Source organism: Eurosta solidaginis, chromosome 4 (genome assembly GCF_040869045.1).
Source record: "Eurosta solidaginis isolate ZX-2024a chromosome 4, ASM4086904v1, whole genome shotgun sequence".
Classification (NCBI taxonomy): domain Eukaryota; kingdom Metazoa; phylum Arthropoda; class Insecta; order Diptera; family Tephritidae; genus Eurosta; species Eurosta solidaginis.
Genome location: NC_090322.1, coordinates 156257085 through 156272027, shown reverse-complemented (window position 1 = coordinate 156272027; position 14943 = coordinate 156257085). Strand labels below are relative to the sequence as shown.

Below are 14943 nucleotides of genomic sequence, written 5' to 3'. Positions count from 1 at the left end.
ACAAATTATATAAATAAGAGCAATTCGTGCTACAGTTTATTACATTATAGGCAAGCATGAGTGAGATAAAAGTTCTTCTGTCATGCAAAACCTGAAGTCCAAGCAATTTGCGCCTGCTGGTATGTGATGGGAGCACGGTTGCCACAGCCTGTTTTCATTTGGGACCAAAGTTCGTCGAAAAAAGGACCAAATTTAAAACAAGTAAGGAAGACTAAGTTCGGGTGTAACCGAACATTACATACTCAGTTGAGAGCTGTGGAGACAAAGTAAGGGAAAATCACCATATTGTAAAAAGAACCTAGGGTAACCCAGGAATGTGTTTGTATGACATGTATATCAAATGCAAGGTATTAAAGAGTATTTTAAGAGGAAGTCGGCCATAGATCTATAGATGGACGCCATTTAGGGATATCGCCATAAAGGTGGACCAGGCCTGACTCTAGAATTTGTTTGTACGATATGAGTATCAAATGAAAGGTGTTAATGAGTATTTTAAGAGGGCGTGTGCCTTAGTTCTATATGTGGACGTCTTTTCGAGATATCGCCATAAAGGTGGACCAGGGGTGACTCTAGAATTTGTTTGTACGATATGGGTATCGAATGAAAGTTGTTAATGAGTATTTTAAAAGGGAGTGGGCCTTAGTTCTATAGGTGGACGCCTTTTCGGAATATCGTTATAAAAGTGGACCAGGGTTGACTCTAGAATGCGTTTGTACAATATGAGTATCAAACGAAATGTGTTAATGAGTATTTTAAAAGGGCGTGGGCCTTAGTTCTATAGGTGGACGCCTTTTCGGGATATCGCCATAAAGGTGGGCCAGGGGTGACTCTAGAATGCGTTTGTACAATATGGGTATCAAATGAAAGGTGTTAATGAGTATTTTAAAAGGACGTGGGCCTTAGTTCTCTAGGTGGACGCCTTTTCGGGATATCGTCATAAACGTGGACCAGGGGTGACTCTAGAATGCGTTTGTACAATATGGGTATCAAATGAAAGGTGTTAATGAGTATTTTAAAAGGGCGTGGGCCTTAGTTCTATAGGTGGACGCCTTTTCGGGATATCGCCATAAAGGTGGGCCAGGGGTGACTCTAGAATTTGTTTGTACGTTATGGGTATCAAATGAAAGGTGTTAATGAGTATTTTAAAAGGGAGTGGGCCTTAGTTCTATGGGTGGACGCCTTTTCGGGATATCGCCATAAACGTGGACCAGGGGTGACTCTAGAATGCGTTTGTACAATATGGGTATCAAATGAAAGGTGTTAATGAGTATTTTAAAAGGGCGTGGGCCTTAGTTCTTTAGGTGGACGCCTTTTCGGGATATCGCCATAAACGTGGACCAGGGGTGACTCTAGAATGCGTTTGTACAATATGGGTATCAAATGAAAGGTGTTAATGAGTATTTTAAAAGGGCGTGGGCCTTAGTTCTATAGGTGGACGCCTTTTCGGGATATCGCCATAAAGGTGGGCCAGGGGTGACTCTAGAATTTTTTTGTACGATATGGGTATCAAATGAAAGGTGTTAATGAGTATTTTAAAAGGGAGTGGGCCTTAGTTCTATGGGTGGACGCCTTTTCGGGATATCGCCATAAACGTGGACCAGGGGTGACTCTAGAATGCGTTTGTACAATATGGGTATCAAATGAAAGGTGTTAATGAGTATTTTAAAAGGGCGTGGGCCTTAGTTCTTTAGGTGGACGCCTTTTCGGGATATCGCCATAAACGTGGACCAGGGGTGACTCTAGAATGCGTTTGTACGATATGGGTATCAAATGAAAGTGGTTAATGAGTATTTAAAAAGGGAGTGGGCATTAGTTCTATGGGTGGACGCCTTTTCGGGATATCGCCATAAACGTGGACCAGGGGTGACTCTAGAATTTTTTTGTACGATATGGGTATCAAATGAAAGGTGTTAATGAGTATTTTAAAAGGGAGTGGGCCTTAGTTCTATGGGTGGACGCCTTTTCGGGATATCGCCATAAACGTGGACCAGGGGTGACTCTAGAATGTGTTTGTACGATATGGGTGTCAAATTAAAGGTATTAATGAGGGTTTTAAAAGGGAGTGGCCGTTAGTTGTATATGTGAAGGCGTTTTCGAGATATCGACCAAAATGTGGACCAGGGTGATCCAGAAAATCATCTGTCGGGTACCACTATTTATATATGTAATACCACGAACAGTATTCCTTCCAAGATTCCAAGGGCTTTTGATTTCGCAAGGCAAAACTTTTTCATTTTCTTCTACTTAATAAGGTAGGTGGCACACCCATTTTACCAAGTTTTTTTTTTAAGTTATATTTTGCGTCAATAGACCAATCCAATTACCATGTTTCATCCCTTTTTTCGTATTTGGTATATAATTATGGCATTTTTTCATTTTTCGTAATTTTCGATATCGAAAAAGTGGGCGTGGTCATAGTCGGATTTCGGCCATTTTTTACACCAATACAAAGTGAGTTCAGGTAAGTACGTGAACTGAGTTTAGTAAAGATATATCGATTTTTGCTCAAGTTATCGTGTTAACGGCCGAGCGGAAGGACAGACGGTCGACTGTGTATAAAAACTGGGCGTGGCTTCAACCGATTTCGCACTTTTTCACAGAAGAGTTATCGTCCTAGAATCTAAGCCTCTACCAAATTTCACAAGGATTGGTAAATTTTTGTTCGACTTATGGCATTAAAAGTATCCTAGACAAATTAAATGAAAAAGGGCGGAGCCACGCCCATTTTGAAATTTTCTTTTATTTTTGTATTTTGTTGCAACATATCATTACTGGAGTTGAATGTTGACATAATTTACTTATATACTGTAAAGATATTAACTTTTCGTTTAAAATTTGAATTAAAAAAAAATTTTTTTTATAAAGTGGGCGTGGTCGTTCTCCGATTTTGCTAATTTTTATTAAGCAGACATATAGTAATCAGAGTAACGTTCCTGCCAAATTTCGTCATGATATCTTCAACGACTGCCAAATTACAGCTTGCAAAACTTCTAAATTACCTTCTTTTAAAAGTGGGCGGTGCCACGCCCATTGTCCAAAATTTTACTAGTTTTCTATTCTGCGTCATAAGTTCAACTCACCTACCAAGTTTCATCGCTTAATCCGTATTTGGTAATGAATTATCGCACTTTTTCGATTTTTCGAAATTTTCGATATCGAAAAAGTGGGCGTGGTTATGGTCCGATATCGTTCATTTTAAATAGCGATCTGAGATGAGTGCCCAGGAACCTACATACCAAATTTCATCAAGATACCTCAAAATTTACTCAAGTTACATGGTGTTAACGGACAGACGGACGGACGGACATGGCTCAATCGAATTTTTTTTCGATACTGATGATTTTGATATATGGAAGTCTATATCTATCTCGATTCCTTTATACCTGTACAACCAACCGTTATCCAATCAAAGTTAATATACTCTGTGAGCTCTGATCAACTGAGTATAAACAAGTAAGGAAGGTTAAGTTCGGGTGTAACCGAACATTACATACTCAGTTGAGAGCTATGGTGACAACATAAGGGAAAATAACCATGTAGGAAAATGAACCGAGGGAAACCCTGGAATGTGTTTGTATGACATGGGTATCAAATGAAAGGCATTAAAGAGTATTATATGGGGGAGTGGGCCATAGTTCTATAGGTGGACGCCATTTAGGGATATAGCCATAAAGGTGGACCAGGGGTGACCCTAGAATTTGTTTGTACAATATGGGCATCAAACGAATGGTGTTAATGAGTATTTTAAAAGGGAGTGGGCCTTAGTTCTATAGGTGGATGCCGTTTCGAGATATCGCCATAAAGGTGGACCAGGGGCGACTCTAGAATGCGTTTGTACGATATGGGTATCAAATGAAAGGTGTTAATGAGTATTTTAAAAGGGAGTAATCCTTAGTTCCATAGGTGGACGCCGTTTCGAGATATCGCCATAAAGGTGGACCAGGGGTGACCCTAGAATTTGTTTGTACAATATGGGCATCAAACGAAAGGTGTTAATGAGTATTTTAAAAGGGAGTGGGCCTTAGTTCTATAGGTGGACGCCGTTTCGAAATATCGCCATAAAGGTGGACCAGGGGTGACTCTAGAATGTGTTTGTACGATATGGGTATCAAATTAAAGGTATTAATGAGGGTTTTAAAAGGGAGTGGTGGTTGTTGTATAGGTGGTCGCATTTTCGAGATATCGCCATAAAGGTGGACCAGGGGTGACCCTAGAATTTGTTTGTACAATTTGGGTATCAAAAGAAAGGTGTTAATGAGTATTTTAAAAGGGAGTAATTCTTAGTTCCATAGGTGGACGCCGTTTCGAGATATCGCCATAAAGGTGAAGCAGGGGTGACCCTAGAATTTATTTGTACAATATGGGAATCAAACGAAAGGAGTTAATGAGTATTTTAAAAGGGAGTGGGCCTTAGTTCTATAGGTAGACGCCTTTTCGAGGTATCGCAATAAAGGTGGACCAGGGGTGACTCTAGACTTTGTTTGTACGATATGGGTATCAAATGAAAGGTGTTAATGAGTATTTTTAAAAGGGAGTGGGCCTTCGTTCTATAGGTGTTCGCCTTTTCGAGATATCGCCATAAAGGTGGACCAGGGGTGACTTTAGAATATGTTTGTACGATATGGGTATCAAATAAAAGGTGTTAATGGGTATTTTAAAAGGGCGTGGGGCTTAGTTCTATAGGTGGACGCCTTTTCGAGATATCGCCATAAAGGTGGACCAGGGGTGACTCTAGAATGAGTTTGTACGATATGGGTATCAAATTAAAGCTATTAATGAGAGTTTTAAAAGGGAGTGGTGGTAGTTGTATATGTGAAGGCGTTTTCCAGATATCGACCAAAATGTGGACCAGGGTGACCCAGAACATCATCTGTTGGATACCTCTAATTTATTCATATATGTAATACCTGCCAAGATTTTAAGGGTTTTTTATTTCGCCCTGCAGAACTTTTTCATTTTCTTCTACTTAATATGGTAGGTGTCACAACCATTTTATAAAGTTTTTTCTAAAGTTATATTTCGCGTCAATAAAACAATCCAATTACCTTACCATGTTTCATCCCTTTTTTCGTATTTGGTATAGAATTATGGCATTTTTTTCATTTTTCGTAATTTTCGATATCGAAAAAGTGGGCGTGGTTATAGTCGGATTTCGTTCCTTTTTCATACCAAGATAAAGTGAGTTCAAGTAAGCACGTAAACTAAGTTCATTAAAGATATGTCGATTTTTGCTCAAGTTATCCTGTTAACGGCCATGCGGAAGGGCAGACGGACGACTGTGTATAAAAACTGGGCGTGGCATCAACCGATTTCGCCCATTTTCACAGAAAACAGTTAACGTCGTAAAATCTATGCCCCTACCAAATTTCAAAAGGATTGGTTAATTTTTGTTCGACTTATGGCGTTAAAAGTATCCTAGACAAATTAAATGAAAAAGGGCGGAGCCACGCCCATTTTGAAATTTTCTTTTATTTTTGTATTTGGTTGCACCATATCATTACTGGAGTTGAATGTTGACATAATTTACTTATATACTGTAACGATATTAAATTTTTTGTTAAAATTTTACTTTAAAAAAAAAATTTTTAAAAGTGGGCGTGGTCGTTCTCCGATTTTGGTAAATTTTATTAAGCGTACATATAGTAATAGGAGTAACGTTCCTGCCAAATTTCATCACGATATCTTCAACGACTGCCAAATTACAGCTTGCAAAAGTTTTAAATTACCTTCTTTTAAAAGTGGGCGGTGCCACGCCCATTGTCCAAAATTTTACTAATTTTCTATCCTGCGTCATAAGTTCAACTCATCTACCAAGTTTCGTCGCTTTATCTGTCTTTTGTAATGAATTATCGCACTTTTTCGGTTTTTCGAAATTTTCGATATCGAAAAAGTGGGCGTGGTTATAGTCCGATATCGTTCATTTTAAATAGCGATCTGAGATGAGTGCTCAGAAACCTACATACCAAATTTCATCAAGATACCTCAAAATTTACTCAAGTTATCGTGTTAACGGACGGACATGGCTCAATCAAATTTTTTTTCGATCCTGATTATTTTGATATATGGAAGTCTATATCTATCTCGATTCCTTTATATATGTACAACCAACCGTTATCCAATCAAACTTAATATACTCTGTGAGCTCTGCTCAACTGAGTATAAAAAGGTCCAAAATTTGTTTTCATTTATTGGTATACAAACAATATAATAATCAACAACTTAAAAAGTACGAAACAACAAGACGCACAGTGTTTCGTATAGAACAAGCTAGCTGGACAAAATTATTTTATGAGATTTTCCGTTTCATATGCAGTCATTTATTACAACTACGTCATTTTTTTCAGCCATATGTTCTTTTTTTTAGTTTTTTTCCAAAATTTTACTTCATATGCATACATTTGCTTATTTCATATACAGTAACTCATGTGAATAAGTGACATAGATCCAAAAAAATTTAAAGACTTAAGAATATTACTTTATTGTAATTAAATTGAATGGACTACAAATCTCAATACTCTAAAAAATTCTAAGAATTCGGAAAAAAATTAAAACTTTTTATGAAAATTCGTCGAATTTTTCAAGCATTTTTTAAATATAATTTAGGTTTTGTTATAGATCGTGACAAATTTTCTTATGGGAATTAGTTAAAATAAATTTGCGAAAGCGAAAATTGTAAGAATTGTGCAAAAAGGGTGTCTACTTATTTATGTGAGTGACTGTACATATGTACATACATATTTTGTATTTATTTGAGTATTTATCCTGGCACTACAATTTTTACAAAATTATTTTATAGTACCAGTCAGGAATGTAAAAGTGAATTACAATAATAATAACAATGTAAATAATTTAATTAATTATGTGAAAATTATTTATTACAAAAACTTAAAAGTAAAGTATCATACAAAGTACAAAACAATAGATTTAAATTAAATAAAACCTGATCCAACAATAAGTTATAGAGTAGGTTATCTTTTATAATTATGTTATTATTCGCTATCATCACTTTCATTCGTTGAGTCACTTGTGGAATAGTCATGAGCATCAGCAACACTACTGTGAAAGCTTGAAACAACTGGGGTATTTATTGATTCCTCAACATTATCGGGGGACAGTAAGTTTAAGACTTCTGAAGTCAGACTTTTAAATTTTTTCTTAGGTATCTCCCTAAAACTGTTAACTAAAGGATCCGATGTTATGAGCAACATATTCATAAGATCTCTATTCGTTGCTTCACGCAACTGCTTTTGTATGTTATCATCCCTGAATCGTCTCAAATCTTTGTTAGGGGCTTCCTGTGCTTCCTCAGAAAGTTGACCAATAGGTAAAATTGCAAAAATCCCGTTATTTTGTTTGTTTTCTTTCATTTCTCATTACACTTTTCTTGGAATAAGAACTTTGTTTTTGTCCAGCTAGCTTGTTCTACACGAAACACTGTGCGACGTTACAAACAAACAAAAAGTGCTTCAATTAAAATTGATGATAATTATTGATGATTATAATTAAATACTTTTTATCACATATGGGCATATTTTTCAGTCTTATACATATATGTATGTGTATATATTTAAAAACTTAAAGCATATATGTTTATAATATATTCTGGGCTACATCGAAAAAAAAAACGTATAATAAAAACAGTTTTATATCGTTCATTGTAAAATTTTTCTAAGACCAGCCTATGTCTTTCACCGACCAAACGTAATGAGGACCTGGGTTTTGCGTACAAAGTTCTTTGGCTAACATTATGTGGTTGATTTATATAAACTCCAATTTATTGCGTAATTTGGTTTTAATAAGAGACAATTCAAAAAGTTTTCGCTCTGCGACCGCCGAACTATGTGGCAGACTCAGTAAATCATATACAAAACCAAACAATTCTTCAAAACACTTTTCGTTCATACAATTTCTATAAAAGCTTAATTTTTCCCAAAAAGCTAAAACTCCTATATCAGGCTTAAAATCACAATTTAACAGTCTTAAAAGCTTCCATTGTGTAACAATGGTATCTTGATCGCACCTTATCAAGTACGAAAAGTTATTTATTAACGGTATTATAGAAGTTTCGGTTTCTGTTAATATCTTGTCGGGAGTAATTGTACATAAAACTTGTATATCACATCTAGAAAAATCAAAACGTTTTTGCATTTGCTTTAAGAGTTTAACACAAAAATCTAAAATAATATTTTTTTACACCAAATACACAAAATTCTGAACTCCCTTAATATTTTTTATGTACTCATTATGAATGAAGTTGCTCAAGATAAGCTTGAAGTGTGCTTCAATTTGATGGTATAGGAATGGTAGGCGAATCTTTTCTGATTGGAACTCTTTATTTACGGTATTTATAATTTTAAGAATATAGGCGAGAAACAGCATATACGCTTTTATTTCGGGATCTGACATTAAATTTGCTAAGTGTATTGCACTGTAAAAAAATTTTAATTTTCTCAAGTTTATAGGAGTTGTGACTAGAAAAAGAGATTTAGCATTTAGATTGTAGATAAAGTATGTGGCAGTTGTCTTTATGGAATAAGACATAACACAGCAAAAGAGTCCAGATCAGAACCGTTAGAAATAGTTTGACAAATAAAAAGTATTTTTTTGTGAAATATATAGTTTTAGTGCTATATTTAAATCATTAAATGGGAGGAGTGATGGGGAAACATATTGAGTAAAAAGTGCTAAGTCAAGAGAAAAAATTAGTTTTGAGTGCGGAAATCGTGCTAAGTCATAAAATAGCTGCTGGGTTAGCATACATGATTTTTATTTATCTTTTTCAAAGCTTCTACACTCAAAAGTATTGCAACTAAGGTGTCCTCATTCACAGTTTTGAAAAAAAAGGTTATTTCAAAAATTATTAATTTTTTTTCGTCTCCTGTAAAATTCGTAAAAAGTGACTAAGCACATTTTCACATTAAGCAAACGTAGTGATAGGTGGAAAATATGCTTCCGTAATTTGAGTGATTGAATTGTGTTATTTGAACCAAACGAAACAATTTTACTTATTTTTAAGGAAGAGGATTTCTTGAATCATTTTTCACACCTCACTATAATAGTTGTGATCCCAAACAGTCATAAGAAATGTATAAGTAATTTGATATAAACTATTGAGTGGATCGAAAATACTCAACGGTGTGTTCGGAAAGTGATCGGTAAACTGTTGATCAGCAGTTGTGTTTTCTGAATGCGCCCGCTGACTAGGATGAGCAAAAATCGGCTACTTAATGAACATCAGCATATCTCTGTTGCCGTTTGGAAAACGTCCGTTTCAACAAATAATTAAAAGACACCATGTTTAATCATTCGGCTTGAGAATGCGATTTTTTCAATATTTGATTTCAAAACACGTGATTTTGACAAAACTTGTTTCAAATTCCTAAAAAACAACGGTTATAGCGGTAAAATGTAAATTGCTTTTATTCAATGATAAGCAAATCAAATATTAGTAAAAAAATTTCAGGCTCGTGACGAGCTTAAGTGAACTAGAGTTTAAACCTGCCACTTTATTCCCTTTTACTGAGATGAGCAGTAAAATTATATCTAAACGATCACGCTAGGTTGGGATTTACATTACCAACTGCTTCAACTCGCATTGAAAAATTTGGTCTAAGCATCAACAATTGTAGGGTTATTAAAGTTTAAGTAAACTTCTACTAACCTAACCTACTGTGATTCATAGTCCTACTGAAAAACCGGGGGCATTAACGTATTTAAAATATACGAAAAAATAACTTTTTTTCTTCTGGGTATTGCACCAAATCAATTTCTTTATAGAGATTGATCTAAAAGCAAACAATATATTTCCCCGATTTTTAAAGATCGAAATTGGACTTGTGTAACAGGTTTTATTAGCGGTCAAAAGACAGATCTTCGAAATTTTTTGTAGTTGTTGTTGTAGCGATAAAGACACTCCCCGACGATTTTGGGGAGTGTTATCGATGTTAATGGTCCTTTACCAGATATAGATCCGGTACGTTCCTATAAGAAGCCCTATTAAGGTACAAGCCCGACCGTCTCGGGAACAATTTAATATGAACCTTCTAGACACCTCCATCCCCTAGCTCTATGGAACTTTAGGTCGCCAGAGCCTCTGCTGTTAAACAAACAGGATTCACTACGGGTAGGCTGATTGGGTTGGAGAAGCTAAAAATTGCGCTTGCAACACCTTGAAAGGGTTGCGCTACACAACCCCTTGAATCGGTATATGTAGTCGCCGCTTACGACAGGCATACCTGCCACGGGTATATTCAAGTCCCCTTTTTTGGGGATATGCATTTTTGAATTTTGTATTAGTGTAAAAAGTAAAGGGTAATCTGTTTTATTTAAGTTTTATTTTTTCTAATCCAGACCAAAAAAAAACTTAGTTAGGACCAGTTTAGTTTCATGCCTCGAAAGCCAATATACACGTTTTGTAGGGTAACTTAGAAAAACGAGGAAACAACTTTTTTTCTCTATAGATCAATATCTTAAAAAAATTGGTTTGGTGCAATATTCAGCCGAGTGTTATTGAAACCCGATCCGAAAATCACATTTGTTCTTCCCTTAGCCTTTTTAACACGCTTATATTAGCTTCACTTGTATGTATGCTTGTTTGTAACTCTCTAGAATAGGCGCGCAAAATTGAGTTAGACCCATCTAGCGGCAATTATTGGAGACTAGCGGCAGTGGTTAAATAACTCGCTACAAAATGAGTTGTGCTTAATAGCGGAGGCACGAACCTCTGTGCTACGGTGCTATCAACATCAAATATCTAAGTGGATTGTAGATACTAAAACGGTACCGTATTTGTGTCTTTTTTGGTTTTTTAAACTATATTTATATAGCTTCAATTTACTTATGCACACATATTGACAATTCTTCTGATTACTAGTTAGCTTTGGTGATATTTCATCAGCATTTTAAAGTCTACAACAAATATGATTTTAGATAAAAAGTCAGTATCGTTTTTGATTTTTAAAAACGGGAGTGAAAAATGCAAAAAAACCTTTTCATACTTAGTTTGAAAACTTTACTTATATATTTAAAAGTAAGCAAATAATTTAACTTTAAAAGAGTTATTGTTGGGCCACTCTACTATTACCGTTGCTGAGAAACTTGATTTTGAAACAAGTGTTTCCAAAATAGCCCTTAGTACGGCAATTGATAGATCTCCTTCTTCTTTTGCCATATTATGTGGCAATTTTTTTAGGCTTTATAAAATCGGGCGTTTTTTCATTTGCAGTGTAAAAAATGTAATATTTCCCAACGAAAAATATTGATATTTGAAAACATGTAAATAGTTACCCAAAGTTGAATTTCAATGACGAGCCAAAATTGGCCAAACTTGATGCAACACTAGAGCCGGGCATTGTTTCAGATCGTTGCATACTTTTGTTGAGTTGTGTAGATTCATCAAAAGTTGCACTGCGTTGACCTTTAAATAATACTGGCTTATCGGTATATATAGTGTTGTTTGGTATGCCAGCATGGTGTTGATTTGATGTGTCTTTGTTGAGTTCTGTATTTGTAGGTGTGCTTTGATCTGTTAGGTCTTCATTCAATGCGCCTAGGGGATCATTTTGAGTGACTGGTGTGCGCGGAGATATTCTAAAAAAACAAAAAAAAAAAAAAACCAAAATTAAAACATTTTATATTATTCTCAAGTTGTATGTCTACTTACTTAGTAGGACTCTGCAAGAGATCTGCATGTGCATTCGTCATGTTCATATCTGCATCCTCCCCCACAAAGTCTAACTCTTCCTGCGAACTGATCACGTCTTCCCTCAATGCTTCCTCCTCGTCAACTGCATCTTCTTCATCATCACCAATATTCATAATTTTATAACGTTGCCCTGTCACTTTGGCCAGTGACTGCTTGCGTTGTAATTTATTTAATAATTGCGCATCACCACCAAAACTTTTTGTCTTTGTCAGCTGTAGCTTACCACCACCACCAACTACAGCCAAATCACAATTGGGGCTATGCGGACTGTTAGGTGTATGTGGTGACTGCGAGGACGGTGTTAGCGAGTTTTTTTCATCATTGGATTTATCATTGGGACTTCCCGATTTACTGTCACCAGATATGAGTAGTCCTGCAGTCGAACTGATAACATCTCCTGATGGATCTTGGTTGGTCATTGCCATTGCTGATTGACGCACAATACTACCCAATTTATTGCGCAACTTATCAAATGCTGAGAAATCCAATAGAGTTGCGCCGGATAGATGAGCATCACCAGCACGACGATCTAAATGTGAAGATGTTGATGAATTCAAGCTGGTGCGTGATGTACCATCCACAGTTTCTAAAGTACTCAAATTATTTTCACACGACGCTGATAGGGGGTTTTTAGTAGAACGTCTTTTTCCAGCGCGTCTGAAGTGTGCTGCGCCCAAAACAACATTTTTAATTCGAGTCCAACGTAACTGGCTGAGTGTTGTGCTATCACTAGGCCATTCGGATTCAAGTACACAGCGATTGTAAAACCCATAAGTGAGTGCATTCGCCTGTACTCCCGAGCGCTTCATCAGATAATGCAGACGAACGGCTAGTACCGGCAAATTATGAATGCCACACAATTGCATCATAATGCGATAACAAAACTCATCACAGGTAATATTCAGCTTTGATGCACGCACTAGCATATCATATGCGGCACGCAAGGTGTCGTGCTCTTTACCCGGCTGTCGTGTATCATTCACCATTGACGGTAGAATGAGAAAGTAAAGAGAATAGCAAGTGGCTAGTAGATATTTTGACCATGCCTCTGGATGCATTTGACAGCGGCGCGCCATCTTTTGCGAAAGTTTGACTTCATGCTTTGTGCGGCGCGCAATTGGCGATCCAGGTGCGAGTGAACCATTAATTTGCTGTTGCAAAAAGTGGGACAATGCGCTCCTCTTCGTCGTTTTCAAGAGACTTGCATTTAGTGTGAATTTAGCATAGTTATATACAGCGCCTGAGTTGTCTATTTTAAGTAAACAAAAACCATGACTTCATATAAATTTATTTTATTTTTCATATCAAACTAACCTTGCTTCGGCCCAACACTATCGGGCGGAAATATGTACTTAGTACGTTCGCTATTTTGTCCGGAATCCCAATCAACTAAACGCACATCTGATGGTGTATCATCATAGGCGCCTACCTTTTCGGCGCATTCGTCGAAAAATGAAAGTCCATGATCACCATCTGATACGAAGGAGCGCTCTTCAATAAAGCGTATAAACATTTGTGTTTTCATGAGTAGCTCAAAAAATTTCTGATGTGCCTTATCACGCGATCTCAAGAATGTCTTCAATTGAAATAAGGCACTTGGATCTGTGGCGCCAACGGAAGGCGCTTTCGATATGGGCGTTAAGTACTCGCGATAACCTCGTAAAATAGATGCCATGAAGAGTAAAAAGGCCTCTTGAATTCGTTGTTCGAGATCTTGCTGTCGAGTGATAAAGAAATGAGAAAATAAAAACAAAAAACGTTTAATTAAAATGCTAATTCCAGCCATTCTATACCGAATCTTCCTAGGGATTTAAAATATTTCTTTTTCGATTTTTGGTCAAAGCATTACTTTCATTATTTAACATCGTTCTGTCAAAGATCATAATGAAATGAAAAATTTATTATTTGCAAAGAGGGATAAAATCGCAGTCGCTGTAGCGCTTAGAATATTTGGTAAAATATGTATAATATTTTGGGTGTGTGTGTTTATCTCGATTTAAGCCCATAATATTTCGATTGATTTCACATACTATAAAAAAGAAATGTATATCTACATTAAAAAATTTCGGAGTCTTTTCACTGGCCCCTTTTCTGGTTTGCTCATTTTCCCATCTTTCCCTTTTGAAATTCTTAGTTTCATATACGATTTAAGTCTCTTTCCCATATGTATTTTTCTGTGGCAGCACTCACGAAATAATGAAAGCAAATTGGTCGATTTGGAATTGGAATAACCCACATGTATAATTGACAATAGGCTTAATTTATCTCCTTTGGATTAAATACTTAACTTTGTACTTATATATGTACATAATTGTTAATACATATTAATTAAATGTCAATAGATAACGCACCTCACGCTTTCGTTTTCTTATATCCCTATCAAGGCTATTTGTTGATTCGACGTGTGTGGATTTAATAACTTCCAATTCGTTAAGTGTTTGCCGCAAATTACGTGCAGCACGTTTAGGCAAAAGTTTTATCGTTAAATGTTTCTGTGATTCACACAACTGCAATATACAATGAAAAATGTGTATAAAGTAGATAAGAAAAATAAATATATGTATTTATGAACAACATACACTTATCGTATTTGTATCCAAATCGATGCAAGTAACATCTTGTGGCGGTTCATATAGATCAAAAAAACGCGAATCCACACCAATCAAATATGGTAATGGAGCATGTAAAACTTCGGCCAAACCCAGTGGACAAAGTGGAATGTAGGGACATTGCCACTTGAAAGGGAACAGGAATGAAACAATGGCTTCACCAACTGCAGTTAAAGTTGCTGGCCTAAAAACGCATATACCATTAATAATGTTATTTAAATACATGTAACTTCTTATTTCACATCATCATTTATTAATATACCGTAATGAGTGTATCAATATCTTTTGTTCTGTTAATGCCAACAATAAGACATGCAAACAATTATCAGTGCCCAAATTTTGAAGCAGCATATGAAACCCAGCACCGCTACGCGGTAATGGCGAATCTTCCGGTTGCGTCAACAATATGCGGTCATTGGACTCGCTGCAGAGCTATTGTTTAAAATAAAAAATAAAATATTAAATTGATAAGTTAAATGGTTTCAATACATCGAAACTTTTTGATTTACTTGTAAATGTATGCTGGGCGCGGGAAATGGTACTTCATCCAGTAATTGTGTTATATAACGTTCGATAGATATTGTTAAATCAACACCACGCACTGCAAGACGCTATGAAGGTGAAAAGGAA

At 36.1% G+C, this 14943-nt stretch overlaps 1 protein-coding gene across 3 annotated transcripts in view; it reads right to left on the bottom strand.

Moving 5' to 3' along the window:
• Crag (DENN domain-containing protein Crag) overlaps positions 1-14943 on the bottom strand; it is a 59201-nt gene that overhangs the window by 36329 nt on the left and 7929 nt on the right. For all 3 annotated transcript variants that reach the window (XM_067783497.1, XM_067783495.1, XM_067783496.1), the window contains exons 5-11: positions 14823-14924; positions 14576-14745; positions 14284-14497; positions 14056-14211; positions 13019-13421; positions 11663-12953; positions 11287-11589 (exon numbers count right to left, since the gene is read on the bottom strand). In XM_067783497.1, the coding sequence (XP_067639598.1) occupies positions 11287-11589; positions 11663-12953; positions 13019-13421; positions 14056-14211; positions 14284-14497; positions 14576-14745; positions 14823-14924 (2639 nt within the window). The remainder of the gene's footprint in view (positions 1-11286; positions 11590-11662; positions 12954-13018; positions 13422-14055; positions 14212-14283; positions 14498-14575; positions 14746-14822; positions 14925-14943) is intronic.